The 16,155-nt window shown below is 44.0% G+C and overlaps 1 protein-coding gene across 1 annotated transcript in view; it reads right to left on the bottom strand.

Annotated features, from left to right (window-relative positions):
• The window catches only part of LOC309521958 (uncharacterized protein), a 36,570-nt gene extending 26,856 nt beyond the window's left edge, over positions 1–9,714 (bottom strand). Inside the window, exons 1-3 of the mRNA XM_082205127.1 lie at positions 9,679–9,714; positions 7,936–8,204; positions 4,770–4,899 (exon numbers count right to left, since the gene is read on the bottom strand). Of these exons, the coding sequence (XP_082061253.1) occupies positions 4,770–4,899; positions 7,936–8,019 (214 nt within the window). The 5' untranslated portion in view covers positions 8,020–8,204; positions 9,679–9,714. The remainder of the gene's footprint in view (positions 1–4,769; positions 4,900–7,935; positions 8,205–9,678) is intronic.
• Positions 9,715–16,155: the final 6,441 nt, after the last annotated feature.

Raw genomic sequence — 16,155 nt, forward strand, 5'->3', positions numbered from 1 at the left:
GAATGAAATAAATAAATACTGCATTGGGTGTTCTACTCACGTGTAAATACAACGTGTGAGTTGGGAGAGTGGGGCCAAGTATGCCAAGCATCGTTCCTGTTGTCCTCTGTCAGCTGGAAGATGAATTTCCTCAGTCAGTAGAGCATGAGACTCTTAATCTCAGGGTTGTGCAATCAACCCCCACATTGGACAAAAGATCCCTGTGTTGCACGGGGATGGACTAAATGAACCTCAAGGTCCCTTTCAATTCTACACCTCTATGAGCTTGTGGTATTTGCAGAGGGTTCCAATTGTGATGGGACCTTCCACAAGTACCATAACCTCTCCACTTTGGAAGTTCATCCTCCAACTTAGGGAGGCTGGTGACAACAGCAGGCAGAGCTTAGCATGCTCATCAATACTTACATGTTGTTTTGACATATGAGTGCAATGCCTGAATGCCGATGAAGGTCCATATAATTAAAGCTATGGTTTTCCCAGTAGTGATGTATGGAAGTGAGAGCTGGACCATAAAGAAGGCTAATCGCCGAAGAATTGATGCTTTTGAATTATGGTGCTGGAGGAGTCTCTTGAGAGTCCCATGGACTGCAAGAAGATCAAACCTCTCCATTCTTAAGGAAATCAGCCCTGAGTGCTCACTGGAAGGACAGATCCTGAAGCTGAGGCTCCAATACTTTGGTTACCTCATGAGAAGAGAAGACTCCCTGGGAAAGACCCTGATGCTGGGAAAGATGTAGGGCACAAGGAGAAGGGAATGACAGAGGACGAGATGGTTGGACAGTGTTCTCGAAGCTACCAGCATGAGTTTGACCAAACTATGGGAGGCAGTGGAATCCAGGAGTGCCTGGTGTGCTCTGGTCCATGGGGTCACAAAGAGTCGGACATGACTAAACAACTAAACAACAACAAGAGCACAATGCCTGAAAGAGACTGTAATGGTTTGCCCAAGGCAACAGAACAAACCTTTTGGCTGAGAGTGCTTTGAACCTTGGGCTTCAGTCCTATGCACAATTACCAGTACTTTTGAGTGGACCTGTATAGGATTGCACTTAATTTAGTAGCATTCACTCTGAGTAGACAGGTATAGGATTGTATGTTAATACCTGGCCAATATTCTCCTCTTATCTTATCTTTGTGGAGAGTTCAAGACGAGGAGCCAAGTGTTAATCTAAAAATTAGTTGCAAAGCCGAACAATTTCAAAAGGCAATGTTGCTGCTTCATTACTAGATGTCAGGGACTGGGCTGAGGAGGAATGGTTGGAGCCCCACCCCCCTTTTCTGAACCTTCACAAGGGCAGGAGTACAGTATTGATTTAGAATAGTGGTTTGCAGAAGGGCACAGCCCAGAGGGGGAAAACTGGGAAATACTGGGTGAGCAACAGCTAGAAGAGGAAGCACCAAGAGAGATACAGCTGGTTAGATTCAGTGTCCTGGGACAGCATTCCTGACCCCCCCCCCTTCGCCCAAGACTAGATGGGATTGGAAAGTTATAGAACAGAAAATGCAACAGCAATAAGCTCAGATTACCCGATGTAGGAGTGACATATATTAATGGGGACAGAGGGGGTAAACCTTTACTGGGAGCGACACCATTTTTTAGAGAGAAATTTGCATTCCTTTGTCTCTCTTTGTGATTATTAAAGAACCTATCTAGTAAGAACACTCCTTTCATTTGATCTGCTTAGTTACTGCCACCAGGGGAGGGATCCGCTTCTCCGAAGCCTGACACTAGAGTGTGTAATGTCTTGTTTTGCAATTCTTTCCCTCCGTACAATTTATAATTGTGATCGGTTTGCTGATGGGGCAAACGTCAGGCCTGGAAAGGAGTACATTCAGTGCCCTCCAGCTTCAGCAAAACTACTGATTGCAGCTGGACTCAAAGCTACCACTAGGCATTGCTTCAGGGTAGAGGGATTATTTGTTTTGTAAGAAGCTGGAAAGTTAAAAAAAATGTATCAGAAGCTAAAACAAATACCTATTTATGGGTTGGAAAGATTTGCTCTTGAAAAGTATGGTATAAATGAATAAAACAAAGATAAATGGCATCAGATGTAATAAACCAAGTGTGTAATGGCACAACCATATGGAAATGTCATTTCATAATGACTATGTTGCCACATAGCCACTGCCCTCGCTGTCCCATCTTCCCATCAAAAGTTGCACCTTTTGTCATCAGAAAACGTCTTAGATACTTTAAGCTGCCCAGCAAGGGAGGAATCAGCAAATACAGTACCTAGGTGTATAAATTCTCCGTGTGGCTGTGCAATGTTTCTCACACTTTATTACACTTTCCAGACCCCCCCCCCCCGTTCTTCCCATGTGTGCAGTAACTTAGCACATCACAAGAGAGCTGTTGAGGATTTAGTACATACTTGGCCATTGTTGCCTCACTGTTTATTGGATGCAGAGGAAATGGATATGTTGATGAGTTGGAAGGAGTGGGTCCTAATAAGTGCTTAATTTCCAGAACAAGAGATGCTGGATCTGGAAATAGCACTCTCAGCTGGAAGCCTGTATGCAAATCCCCAGTATGTTTGGCAACAGGCATGGGGTGGGGGCTCTCTGTGCTTACTCCATGAGAAAGGAAACCCATCCCGAACCTGTGCAGGGTTGCTTTCATCTATTATTCCTTCATCTGCCCCTAGCACTGTGGACAGATGGTAACGACAGGGTTCAGCCCTGGCACAATCAACTGATCTAATGCAATATTAAAGCACGTGCATTAAACCTTGTGCATTGCGGTTTTTCAGCATCATCACTGTTTGAAGGCTCTATTGACTTGCACATTCTCCAATCCACATGGCTAACACGAAAAATGTGTACAATGCCAAGTGGGCTGGATGCCTTAAATGGATGCCAACTGCAAACAGCTTACACTGCCTCATTCCATAATCTTGACCACACAATTGCATAACAATTGCTTCATTCCGATGACAAACATCCTGCAACATCAGCTGTTTTTGAACCATGTTCAAAATCACTTTGTAGGCTTCAGACGATGGAAACTGCACCCTATCCCAAGGCAGAGTGCTCTACTTTACGTGTACATACACCCTATTACTGGATGTAAAAATAAATTGCTTCTCTCCATGGGACATTATGAAATCTGCTCTTTTATATTAACATTGGGTTTGTAATTAACGTGGCAGCTGCAGTCACGTGAACAAAAGTTCAAAATCATTGTTTTTTCTTAGTAAATCATTAAGATTTTTGTAGGGATATCGCGGAGTGGACAGTGAGGTCCGGAAGGAGCATACTCTCCACCAGCAGGCGGCCTCAGTCTGCCTGCATGCGTGACCCTGGGGTGCAGGAAACCCCCCCCCCCTCAGACAAGCCACGGCTGTCGGAACATCGTCCCCTATGTCTGACCTTTTGCGGTCTCAGCAGTCAGCGGTGTCCTGTCTGTAACCTTTGTCCCTGAGACCTTTTGTCTCCTTCGTCATACACTGTGCAAGGGGAAAATGACGCGGTGGAAACTGCCATAATAGCTTTGTACCACCCCACGATCTTGGGACGGAAGATGTGTAAAGGTCACAGCCCAAAATGTATTTGCCTGGCTTGCATATTTGTCTCAATAAAAGGAGGCTCCACAGGAATGGCAGCAGCTCGCTTCAGCCCACCTGTGTGCTGCTCACATGATGATCAACACCTGTCTTGGGCCTTCACTTCAGATTTTGCTTTTGCTTTTTTGGATTTTGATCTAGTTAGTTTGTGTTCACAACAGACTTAACACAGCATGTGCTAGCCTTACTATAATGATATCACACATGGAATCTGGGCGGCATGTCATTCTTCCACGTATCTCCATGCCAGCATCAGTTTCTACCACAAACCAGTGGCACTAGAATGAAGACATATTATCTGGGGGGTGGGGAATATGGTGACTAGGTCTAGATAATATTTACATACATACATACCACGCCCATCTGGCTGGGTTTCCCCAGCCACTCTGGGCAGCTTCCAACAAAAGATTAAAAATACATTAAAACATCAGTCATTAAAAACTTCCCTAAACAGGGCTGCCTTCAGATGTCTTCTAAACATCAGATAATTGTTTATTTCTTTGACATCTGATGGGAGGGCGTTCCACAGAGTGGGTGCCAATACCAAGAAGGCCCTCTGCCCTCATGCCATGGCAGCAAAGATAAGTCATGACTGACTCGGCAACTGTTTCAGATTGTTCCCTTGTAAAAAGTGCAGAAACATAGGAAGGTGCTTTATACATAGTCAAATTGGTGTGTAAGGTCTGATGAAATGGACAGTTGCCTTGAGTAACCATCCAGCCAAAGCCAAGGTCCCATTTCCATTACAAACATATGCTGGGTTCGTTCCCCCTTTGACCATCATTATTTCCTTAAGGAATCCTAGGAACTTAAGTCTGACAAAGTGCTGAGGATTTTCTACTTGGGCCTCTATCCATTCCTTTCACAGATCTAACAGATTTTAAAGGGGAAGGCAAATGGCTCAAACCAGCACAGTCTATTACATGGAGAAACTATGCCGCTAATAATATCACCATAAATATGCCATTAATTAAACTTATTTTTGCTACGTAACGGGTAAAAGGCGCTGTATGAAGTCACTATGAAGGGATACATTTTTTTAAGCATGCAAATACTCTACTGTAAAAAGGATTACAGGAATGTGTTCAGCAATTATTGGTGTGGACAGAAATAGCACTTTATCCTTCAGAGGCCAAGAGAGAAGATTAAGGTGTGAGTCACAGCAGTGGCTGATGCTTTTTTAAAAAAATAAAGGGATGCTCTTACTTTTGCAGGTCTCGGCATGGATCGCAATCCAGTTGGCTTGAGATGGATTTGTAATTGCCGTAAGGATCTGACCATCGTTCTTTTGGAAGTGACTGGCATAGATTCCCATAGTCCAAACAAATCCTACAACCTGAAGCAGTGCAGTAAACTACTGTTAGGAGAACTCGATTCTGCTACACTAGAGAACTAGAAATCCTCACTTTATTCTAGTGCAGAGTAGGGACACTTTTTCAGTGTGATAGCTCCATTTCCTTCTGGGCAAGCCTTCAGGGACAAAAAGCCTGTGGTGGGTGTGGGCAGAGTGAGGAATGTATATTTTACCTACAGTAAGTACAGTAAGGCTAGGTTCTATACAAACACCCTCCTCTCTTTCCTGTGTTAAAGGTAAAGGTAAAGGGACCCCTGACCATTAGGTCCAGTCGTGACCAACTCTGGGGTTGCGGCACTCATCTCGCTTTATTGGCCGAGGGAGCCGGCATTCAGCTTCCGGGTCATGTGGCCAGCATGACTAAGCAGCTTCTGGCGAACCAGAGCAGCGCACGGAAACGCCGTTTATCTTCCCAACAGAGTGGTACCTATTTATCTACTTGTACTTTGACGTGCTTTCGAACTACTAGGTTGGCAGGAGCAGGGACCGAGCAACAGGAGCTCACCCCATCACAGGGGATTCGAACCGCTGACCTTCTGATCGGCAAGTCCTAGGCTCTGTGGTTTAACCCACAGCGCCACCTGCGTCCCTTTCCCTGCATTGTTAACTGTTAATTTTGAACGGGCTCCTTCACAGTCCTGTTTCAAGTCTTACCAGCTTGGGGGAAAACTAAGTTTGGAATCCTAAACAGATGTGCTTGGAAGTAAGCTGCAGTGAAATCAGTGGAATTTCCTTTCGAGAAAATATATAAGATTTTGTATATTTATTTTAATTTTATTTATGTATTGAATTTATATACCGTCCTATACCTGGGGGTGTCAGGGCGGTTCACAGAATAATTTGGCTGTAGGACTCTACTGCTTGCCAGGAAAAAAATTCCATTGACTTTTTAGGCCTTGCATACTATGGGGCTGGATATATATCTTTTCATGACCTATTCGTATTATGTGCATTAAACATAGGCCATCTGAAGCTACAGTTTGCTAGTAGCCGTGATGACTATATACAGGGTTTCCCAAACTCAGGTCTCCAGCTGTTTTTGGACTACAGTTCCTGGTCCTGCTAGTTAGGGATGATGGGAGATGTAGTCCAAAACCAGCTGGAAACTCACATTTGGGAAACCCTGCTTTATTCCATCTCCAGTACAGGAACAGATAGGTCTCTATATACCAGTTTCTGGGAATTGTTCTGGTGGACTTCCCCATAGGCCTATGATCGGCCACTATGAGAATAGGGTAAGGATGCTGCGCAAAATGGTCCTTTGTTCTGATCCAGTAGGGTTCTATTTCAAGTCTTACTTACTTACTTATTTTCTAATGCTAGGAAGAAAGTATCATAGGTAAATTGGAACAAGCTCCATGCAAAGGCAATAGTTTTTAAGAAACTCTTAGCCAGTGTGGTGTAGTGGTTAAGAGCGGTAGTCTCGTAATCTGGGGAACCGGGTTCGCATCTCTGCTCCTCCACATGCAGCTGCTGGGTGACCTTGGACTAGTCACACCCCTTTGAAGTCTCTCAGCCTCACTCACCTCACAGAGTTTTTGTTGTGGGGGAGGAAGGGAAAGGAGAATGTTAGCCGCTTTGAGACTCCTTAAAGGGAGTGAAAGGCGGGATATCAAATCCAAACTCTTCTTCTTCTTCTTCTTCTTCTTCTTTGAGGATATTTAACATTTCAGAAGTTATCTCCCATCACACTCATTTGGAAAGCGCCACCCTCCCCCATCCCACCCCCATAAATAAATAAATGTGCCAGTAACAGATTTTGAGCCTGGAGTTACAGAAGATAGATATGGAAATTGAGAGAAGCATCCTTGCCTGAGGTGTGCATACTCATTTGAAAAAATCCAATCACTGTCTCCAAGCCAGCAAGTTTACATGTTGTTGTTGTTTTGAAACCAAAACATGTGAATAGAATGGGATGAGAAACATACACCCCATACTCAATGATGCCTCAGAGCTTGGGTGTAGGTAGGGACCTGTGTTTCTCCAGCCAAACTATAGCAAAAGTGCTTCTGACTTTGAGGTCATCATGTTAATTCACAATCTCAATTAACTCGAGACACAGCTTTGCTGAGTTTGTGGCAAAAAGAAACAAAGGTTTTAGGGAGTGGTCTTGCCCTGTGGCTCCCTGAAGGGGTAACCCGAAAGAGAAATACTCTGAGTCAATACTTTGCAGATACCCCCACTATCTGCAGCAGGCCATACCCTAGAAGTGGTACTGTGTACCCTGATACCAAGCTGCTGTTAATGTCCAAAAACAAGGCCATCTTAGATGGCCTTGCATCCACACATACACCCATGCGCCTCTCTTCAAACACTTACAAATTTGCCACCCCCAATTTAGTGCCCCACACTTTCTTGCTGTCCTGGACCCATTGAAATAGTTCCACTGCCTAGTTCCCCTCCTTATGCAGAAGCAACACCTGCAGAAACTAAATGGGGCAGTGTGGAGGCATGTTCTTTCTTCCCACTTCAGTGGAACAAGAGCTGCTTCTCACCTCTGGCAATGCTGTTGGGGAAATGGCTGAAGAGTTGTTGTTTTTAAATTATTCCAGGAAAGCAGATTTGCAAGGGGAGGGAGGGAAGAAAGCCGAGAGAGAGAGAGAGAGAGAGAGAGAGAGAGAGAGAGAGAGAGAGAGAGAAGGGCCTCTGCTCCTTTAAACTAGTTTAAGCAGTTGAAGTTACAGATATGCCTGGGGTTGCTATTGCCTGATGTGAGAGACAGTGAAATGGCTGAGGAACATGTCAGTCTTGCTGCTCCCAGGCGCTTTTCCTGAAACAAAACAAAGGACTCCCTTGCCCCCTTCTTCCCACATACAAGTTTGATGAATCCTTTTGAAAGAACTCCGACAAAGAGGGAGAGAGAGAGGTTGCAGTTCTGAAGCAAGTACTCCCCACACTGACAGCTCTGCCTCGCATATAATATTACACCTTGAAAGGAAAGATCAAGCATAATTTAGAAAACGTCTCAAGATCAACTGAGCAGGGAAGCGGGGACGAAAAGAGCAGCAATACACTCACCTCGTTTGTTTGTTCTCTCTGCAATACACAAACACACCTTTTCAGGTTGCTACAATGCACTGTATCCAGGAAAAGCCTCCTCATCTTGTTATTGGATGGAAGTTCTCAGGGCTTGTCTTTGCCCAGAAGCTCTCCACTCATGGCAAATGGCGGTGGGGTGGGAAGGGGGGAGAGAGCCACAACAGCATAACCCACTGTTGCCTGGCCTTCGTCTCATTCTTCCAGAGCTACCAGAGCCTTCAGTTGAGCTTGGAGGAGGGCTTTGTTGTCTGTATGTAGCAAGGAGAGAGAATGCCTCACTGTACAAGGAAACAAAATTAGTGGTTGCTTCCTAAGGGTTAACCCAGGCTTAAAAAAAACCCAAATCTGCTCCTTATTTATTGCTAAGAGGAACTTGTGAGCAGCAATTAATGCAGTCAAATTATTTGTAAATTAAATAGATTAAATCGTTCAATTTGTAAATTGAATAAATAACTTGCTGTTGAAAGCTCAAGATTTCCCTCTAAGTAGGGATGGAGGAGAAATTTGATGCAGTTGACTTTGAAAGGTGAACCTACCTAATTCACACTTTCCCAAGTAATATGCAAACTGAAATCCAAGCATCCTTTGCCCTTACGTGAATTTTGCAATACAGTTCTCAAGCCAAGTAACGTGTATGAAAAATCCATGTGCTACAGTAAAGTGCGCATATGAATGCATATACCGTATTCATAAAAAATGACATACAAAAAAGCAATATATTAGGGAAATTGCTTTGCAAACCTGTTTGTCTTAGGCAAAATTGCACACATGGGTGTCTATTAGTAGAAGTTCACTTTAAAATGCTGACCAATTTTTACGAGGGCATTTTTAATATATCACAAATTGATGCCAAAATGTAGAGAACTGAAGAATGGGCAAACGAGAAACCGGGGGAATCCAAAACTGACACATTCACCCATCTCTACCTATTAAGCACATCATCACACCTGAAAGCCTTTCTATGCATAGGGCTCGTGAGAAATGGCCTCTGAGCATGCTCAGATGAACTCTCCCTTAGGATGATTTTGTATGTTATACAAGACATTGAGAACAAGTTCCGGGACTGAGATCTGGAAGACTCTCACACTTAGAGCTGACACTTTTTAGCCTGCCAGCTTATGAACAGTTCAGCCAGCCACTCACTGTGGCAGAGTACAACATCTCAGGGTGAAAAATATCATCCTTGGGACCCTGCCGACATTTTATTTTAGTGATTAACTACAGAGCTTGAGATCTAGCCACAAATTCCTTGTTATCCCATAATATGCCTTCTGCAATCTGGTGCCCTTCAGAAGTTTTGGATATAATTTTCAGCATCCCCAACCAGTATGGTAACCTGAAACAATACCAGGATGGAAAAGGCTATCATAAAGCAATTACAGTGGTACCTCGGGTTACAGACGCTTCAGGTTACATACACTTCAGGTTACAGACTCCACTAACCCAGAAATAGTACCTCAGGTTAAGAACTTTGCTTCAGGATGAGAACAGAAATCACATGGCAGCAGTGCGGCGGCAGCGGGAGGCCCCATTAGCTAAAGTGGTACCTCAGGTTAAGAACAGCTTCAGGTTAAGAACAGACCTCCAGAACAAATTAAGTTCTTAACCCGAGGTACCACTGTACAGCTTTCCAGAGTGTGGTTAACAGACAAGATAACACCAGTATAAATAAAATTTCAGCACCCCATCCCCTTTCCCCCCCTAATTCTATCCTACACACACATTTTAGCAAATTTCTGCTGCTTTTGAAGAAGAACTCTGTCCCTTTGCCCTTAAAAATGTGTTCCTGCAAATGAAAGCAGCTCTGATCAAAGAATGTTTACTTTGGACACACAATTCAGTTTGCTCATTGAACATGTGAGCAAACACCACCCATGCTCTGCTTTCTCCCTATTATGGAGAGAGTTTTCAAAATATGAACTGTCCATGGAAATTATAAGCAAATGTCAGTCTTTCCTGTCACAGTTTAAGCTTTACCTAAATTGCTTTCTGTTGGGCCAGCCCTAGATTTCCAGGATATAATGAGAAGTAGAATAAAAATGTTGTACCAAAAGCACAACCTCCTATATCACCTTCCAGCTGAGATTATTCCTTTCCCTGTTCTATGATATAGGATGTCTGTCTGCAGGCCTCAACTACTAAAGTTGCTTAGAGATGCAGTGGGACTTACTTCTGAGTAGGTGTGCATAGGATTGTGCAGATAGTTCATTTCAATGCAAATTAGTGTAAAGTAAGTATGTTTTTGAGGCAGGGGTGTAAGAAGGAGATACAAACATCCCTAGGCCAGTCTCCAATGCTCCTGTTCCACTAGCATAAGAAATTTGCACTAGCAGAATGGAACTCTCCCCAGCAGCTCCTCTATATCTCAAAATCAGCTCAAAGGGGTTGCGGGACCCTTAGCAGATTTGATTCCAGCATGCAGCAGGAGGAGAGGAAACTGAATTGGCTCAGCACCAATGGAGCTCTGCTTTGGACATAGTCCCTATTTTACTATGATCAGGAGTGGAGGAAGGGGGTGCGGTGGGGGCAGTCCGCCCCAGGTGTCACCACTGAGGGGGGTGAGAAAATGCCGAGTGGCACTCACCAGTGTGGCCAGCGTGGTGTAGTGGTTAAGAGCGGTGGACTTGTAATCTGGTGAACCGGGTTCGCTTCCACGCTCCTCCACATGCAGCTGCTGGGTGACCTTGGGCTAGTCACACTTCTCTGAAGTCTCTCAGCCTCACTCACCTCACAGAGTGTTTGTTATGGGGGAGGAAGGGAAAGGAGATTGTTAGCCGCTTTGAGACTCCTTACGGTAGTAATAAAGCGGGATATCAAATCCAAACTCCTCCTCCTCCTCCTCCTCCTCCTCTTCTTCTTCTTCTTCTTCTTCTTCTTCTTCTTCACCACGGGGCCTGCAGTGCGCCCGAGCCACACATCTCTCCTGGGAGTGACACGATGGCTTGAGTGCCCGCAGGCTCTGTGCTTCCCCAAATGGTCCTCCCGCTGCCTCCCCCTCAGCTGTAGGGCAGCTGATTGGGAGGAGGCAGGCAGACTCCTCAGCGGCCCCACAGAGTGTTCTACCCCAGTTGGCCCCGCCCTCAGGTACAGGGCACGCATGCCACCCCAGGCACCCAAACGCCTTGCTCCGCCGCTGACTATGGTTACCAACTAAAGAAGTGGCCTGCTTTCTCTTTTGACTGGAAGACAGTGCCTTCCACACAGCAAGGATATATGCATTGTCACCTACGAATGACTGCAATTAAAAAATTCAATTCAAGGCAGAAGAGCAGTAGCCAGTGAAAAACCTGGCAAAACCTTAACTTGCTGGAGTATTGTTAGGGGTATTCATATAATATCTAACTGTCTAGGAGGCCAGTGAGTTTTTTGTTTTGATCCTGGAGCCACCAGTTGTCTTCGATATGCCACAGAGTTTTCGGCCTTTAAGCCTAGCACCTCTTGCCAGGGACCCAACAGAGATCCAGTCTGGAGTCTGGATTCAGCTTGTTGAACATCCATAAAACATTTGGGCTGCTCAGCTCTTCATTCAGAGTTACTTCCAGATTGAATTTCAAGTGGCTAGACCCATTCCAAGGACAAACCTAAGCATGCCAAGCAGCTACCTAGCAACGCTTTCCATTTTCCTTTCAACTTGCAGGATGCAGCACACAGTAACTGCGGCAGCATGAGCTTCAGTTAAGAAGCCTTTCAAGCCACCATGGCAGCCATAATTTAAAAATATATCTGGCGGCCAGCAAAGAACAAGCAAGCAAAAACTGTGGCCTGTATGTTTCCAAATCATTGACTTGAATTAATGCAAGTCTTCCTTTTAAACTCCCCCCCAAAAAACTTTTTGGGCAAACTTAGTACAAACTGGTCCAGGGTCTGAATCTGTTGCCAAGGACAAAACATTATGGGGTTGCACTCCTAGGCTATTAATACACTGGTTGCTGTGAAGGGGAAACCTCTTAAAAACTACAGTGTGCTATTCTATAACAGCCTGAGTTACATATGCTCATACTCTTAAGAAGCACAGATTCCCACCTTTCTCTTTAAAGTGTAGATTCAACTGGTGATTCAGTCAATGATCAGGACGTGATGGGCTGGAGTACAAAATTTTGCCAGGAAGGAGCTTCCAGGCTAATTGGAAGCTGAGCCCAAAAATTACCAAAAAATATACTCCCTTCATAATTAGTCTGAGCCCAAATACAAATTCTCATTGGTGTTGCAGCATCCACGCACTCTCTTCTCTGGCTTGAGTTTCCCTGGCTGCATGGATGCTGATGAGAACTGATGCTACAGTCTTTATTAAACACTGCAGTGTGGGTACTTACACCCTAGGAGATGTTAAAGATAGGAAATGTTAATAAAGTCCTTATTATAGATCAATAGCTTCATGACTTGACAACATTTATGGGGCTCAAGCAATGTATGTTGAAAGTGTAAAGCAATTAACAGTGACACATACCATTTATTTGGTATTGCTCAAAAAGAACATCTTTGTAAGAGAGATCGTAACAGGATCATAACTTACCAGCAGGCTCTTTCCGCACTATACTTTTAAAGCGGTATCATACCACTTTAAACAGTTACAGATTCCCCTGAAGAATCCTGGAGACTGTAGTTTGTTAATGGTGTTAAGACCCCTATTCCCTCCACAGTTCTCAGGAGTTCCCTGGAAAGAGGGGTTGACAGCTAAACCACTCTGGGAACTGTGGCTCTCTGGGGAAAATAGTGGTCTCCAAACAACTCTCCAAACAACTGTAGCACCCAGGATTATTTGATGGACACTACGACTGTTTAAACTGGTATGATACTGCTTTAAATATATAGTCCAGATGGGACCTTAATGATAAAACACTCCAATTGGCTAGTTATAGGCAATAAGAACCCATCAGTCATCATGGTGTCTGAGTGGGAGGTTGGCTGACCTCTAAGATTGTAATTGAACTTGTATTTCACTACAGGGAGGGGTGAACCCTCCCTTGATGTTCTAGAACTACATTATAAGCACATGAGGGTTTGTGGCACACTTCAAACTCTTTGAACTCAATGGAGCTTATTTCTGAGTAAATATGTATAAGCTTGCATTGTACCTTTCAAGCGTACACTTTAAAATGCAGCATTTAAAGAGTCTTATTTTAAAAAACCCTATGTGACAGCGATTTCTGTTCTTCCTTTTATTCTAATAGTGTGGAGAGTTTTGTAATTGATTTAAGGCAGATCTTGGAACCAATCTTCAACTCACACACGAACTCTTGGCTTTATGTTGACAATCTTTTCAATTAACTGAAGAAATTAATTAGCAGACATTACACACAAGAAATGCTGTGAACTGCAGGCATTGTGTTGCTGACCGTATGAAGTCTTCCTTTCGTTAAACTGCTGACAAGGATGTTGTGCTGCGATCACTGAGATGACTGCAAATTGCTCTGGGTCTCAAGCAATGTGCAAACCAAAAGCTTTTTTGAAAATATTTGTGCATGAGTAAATTACATTATTTTCATGGTCCCGTCGAATGCTCATAATTATGAAGTTCAGGGTGTTACTGGAGGGTGTGTGTGTGTGTGTGTGTGTGTGTGTGTCACAAAAGATATCTGTCTGATCCAAGAATGCCACATGGCCACAGCTAGTCTACTCAGCCTACTCTATTCGAGCTAGAATATTGCTGCCAGTAAACAAAATAGAAGCAGTATTAAAAGTTTTTAAACAGGAGCCCTTCTCAGTAAGGAAAGAAATCCTATCCCCCCTTGGAGTCAACTGCCAGGTGACTCAAAAATCATTGACTATTCCCCATTCAATCAGCACCCATTGCTCATTCCCCCACATGTCCTGACCTAGCGAGGAACTAGCCAGGCAAATAAATTTAGAGCAACCTAGCAAGGGGAGCTTCCTCCATGAGCTATAGGGAGTCTTAGCTGATGAAATGCCTTAGCTCCATCTGACAAAGGGTGAAGGAGAGTTAAGCAGATGTTCAAATTCAGCAGCAGGGCAACAAAGCTGGGGCACACCACTCTCCCTTGACCTAAAGCAAAACCAAGCTCTCAATAAAGCAACTTAAACTACAGAAACAATTATGCAGGTAGAATGCTAGTGGGGGGTAGGGTAAATGCTTTTCACTGTTTTGCACTGTCTGTCACATGTACAACTATCTCCCTGTTGGACAGAAGCCGTGGGTATGTCCAAGGTGCAATGAACTCCTGGCTCTCCAGGAACAAGTTTGTTTCCTTGAGACCAAGGTGGTTGACTTGGAATAGCTAAGAGAGGCAGAGAGGTTGGTGGGGTGTTATAGCTGTGCATGCTCAGGACAGGGTACTGCAAAATATTTGCAACCCATTTGTGTCCTTGTGCTGTGTGCTTAAGGATGACATCATTGCAACTTATGGTGATGATGAAGGAAACAGCCAAAATCTGGCAAAGCAATTCCCAAAAGGTCTGATTAATCTTGGCACAATCCCTTTACACTGCATACACTTTACACTGTAAAAATAAGACCAGATTTGGTACTGGATTCCTCCTTTAGAGGGGCCCAATGCATAGACAGACAGGGCAAGTATCTTTTAATTGAAGAGGAAATCTCAGGAATTATAACTTGCCATTCAAAAAACTGTATTTGAAGAACATTCAGGAACTGAGGTTGGTGTAGGATGCTGCTGTCAGAGCCTTGTTGAGGGCCCATTATTCATAGCATATATTATTCCAATATTATTCAACCTCTACTGCTTTCCAATTTGTTTCTGAGCCCAATTCAAAGTGATGGTCATCACCTAATGAGCTGTTATTGGTTTGGCTCCAAAATTGAAAGGCCGGCTGGCTCCGGCATGATTCTCCCCACCCACTGAGATTTTTGGGGGTGACTCTGTTCTGTGTTCCTCCTCTGTCTGGAGCAAGGTTAGTGGGTATATGAGACAGGGCCTTTTTGTGGCTTTGTTGTGCTGCTCCCCAGGAGAAACCCGTGGGACAAGGCACATATTAGCACTAAGGACAGCTCTTATGAGCAACTCGCTGAAGTTGAACAGATGTCTTTCAAGGCTCTAACACTGTAATGCTCCGTCCTCTTTGTTGGAATACTAGAGAAAGGGCCATGCATCTAGCCTGAACATGATACAATGACCTACTTCCTGTGTCATTGGACCAGCGAGTTATTTAGGAGGTACCTACTTTCTTAAACCCATGAGTCTGATCTGGTTCTACGGACCCTGGTGTTATGGGATCCAGTTCAGCAGGTTTCTGCCCACCTCAGGTTCTGAAGTCCCCTGGTCACCACCATCAGGGTCAGAGGCAGAAACCTGGTTCAGTGCCCAACCAGTGACACTGTAGCCTCTGACATGATGTCCTGCTCAGCATTGGACTCTGACAGTAGATGAGCAGGACAGCTGGAATGCCCTCATTTAGTGCTTTCTCTCTCAACTTTTAGATGAACAATGAAGACAACAACAGTGTTGTTGGTTTTTATTGATGTTTTATTTAGTTTGTTGTTGTTGAAAACCTATTTTTGTATTTTATGAGTGTTGAATACAGTCATACCTCGGGCTAAATATGCTTCGAGTTGAGCGTGTTTGAGTTGCGCTCCTCGGCAACCCAGAAGTAACGGAGCGTGTTACTTCCGGGTTTTGCCGCTTGCACATGCGCAGACGCTCAAAATGATGTCATGCGCATGTGCAGAAGTGGCGAAAAGAGACGCACACGTGCACAGACGTGCTGTCGCTAGTTACATTTACCTCTAGATGCAAACAGGGCTCCGGAACGGATCCCGTTCGTATCTAGAGGTACCACTGTAGTGTGTGTGTGTGTGTGTGTGTGTGTGTGTGTGTGTGTGTCTGGCTGGCTGTCCGTCTGTCTAGAGATATAGATGCATACATCACACAATTTCTTATATCTCAAAAAGTCGAATTCATACAATCTTTACAAACTTGGGTGGATTCAGAATTCATATATTTGGTGGCAAGATATTAACATGTGTCCCACTATTCAAAGCATCATTAAATCTAGATTTTGTAGATCTCAAAATTAAATGCCCTTGTATGTACTGAATTCAGCATTTGATTATAGAGCTTTTATACTTTACCAGTTCTAGTGTTCTGCCTCCCTGCCAATTTACCATTTGGTTAGTAAAACACTTATTGGTGTTACCTCTAGCAAACTTTAAGAATGAAAGCTGACACATATATTATATTTTAACTTCAGAAGGTTAGACATGCCTCTGCAGAATTAGTATTA

This window comes from Podarcis vaucheri (assembly GCF_965113315.1).
Source record: "Podarcis vaucheri genome assembly, chromosome: 17".
Lineage (NCBI taxonomy): Eukaryota > Metazoa > Chordata > Lepidosauria > Squamata > Lacertidae > Podarcis > Podarcis vaucheri.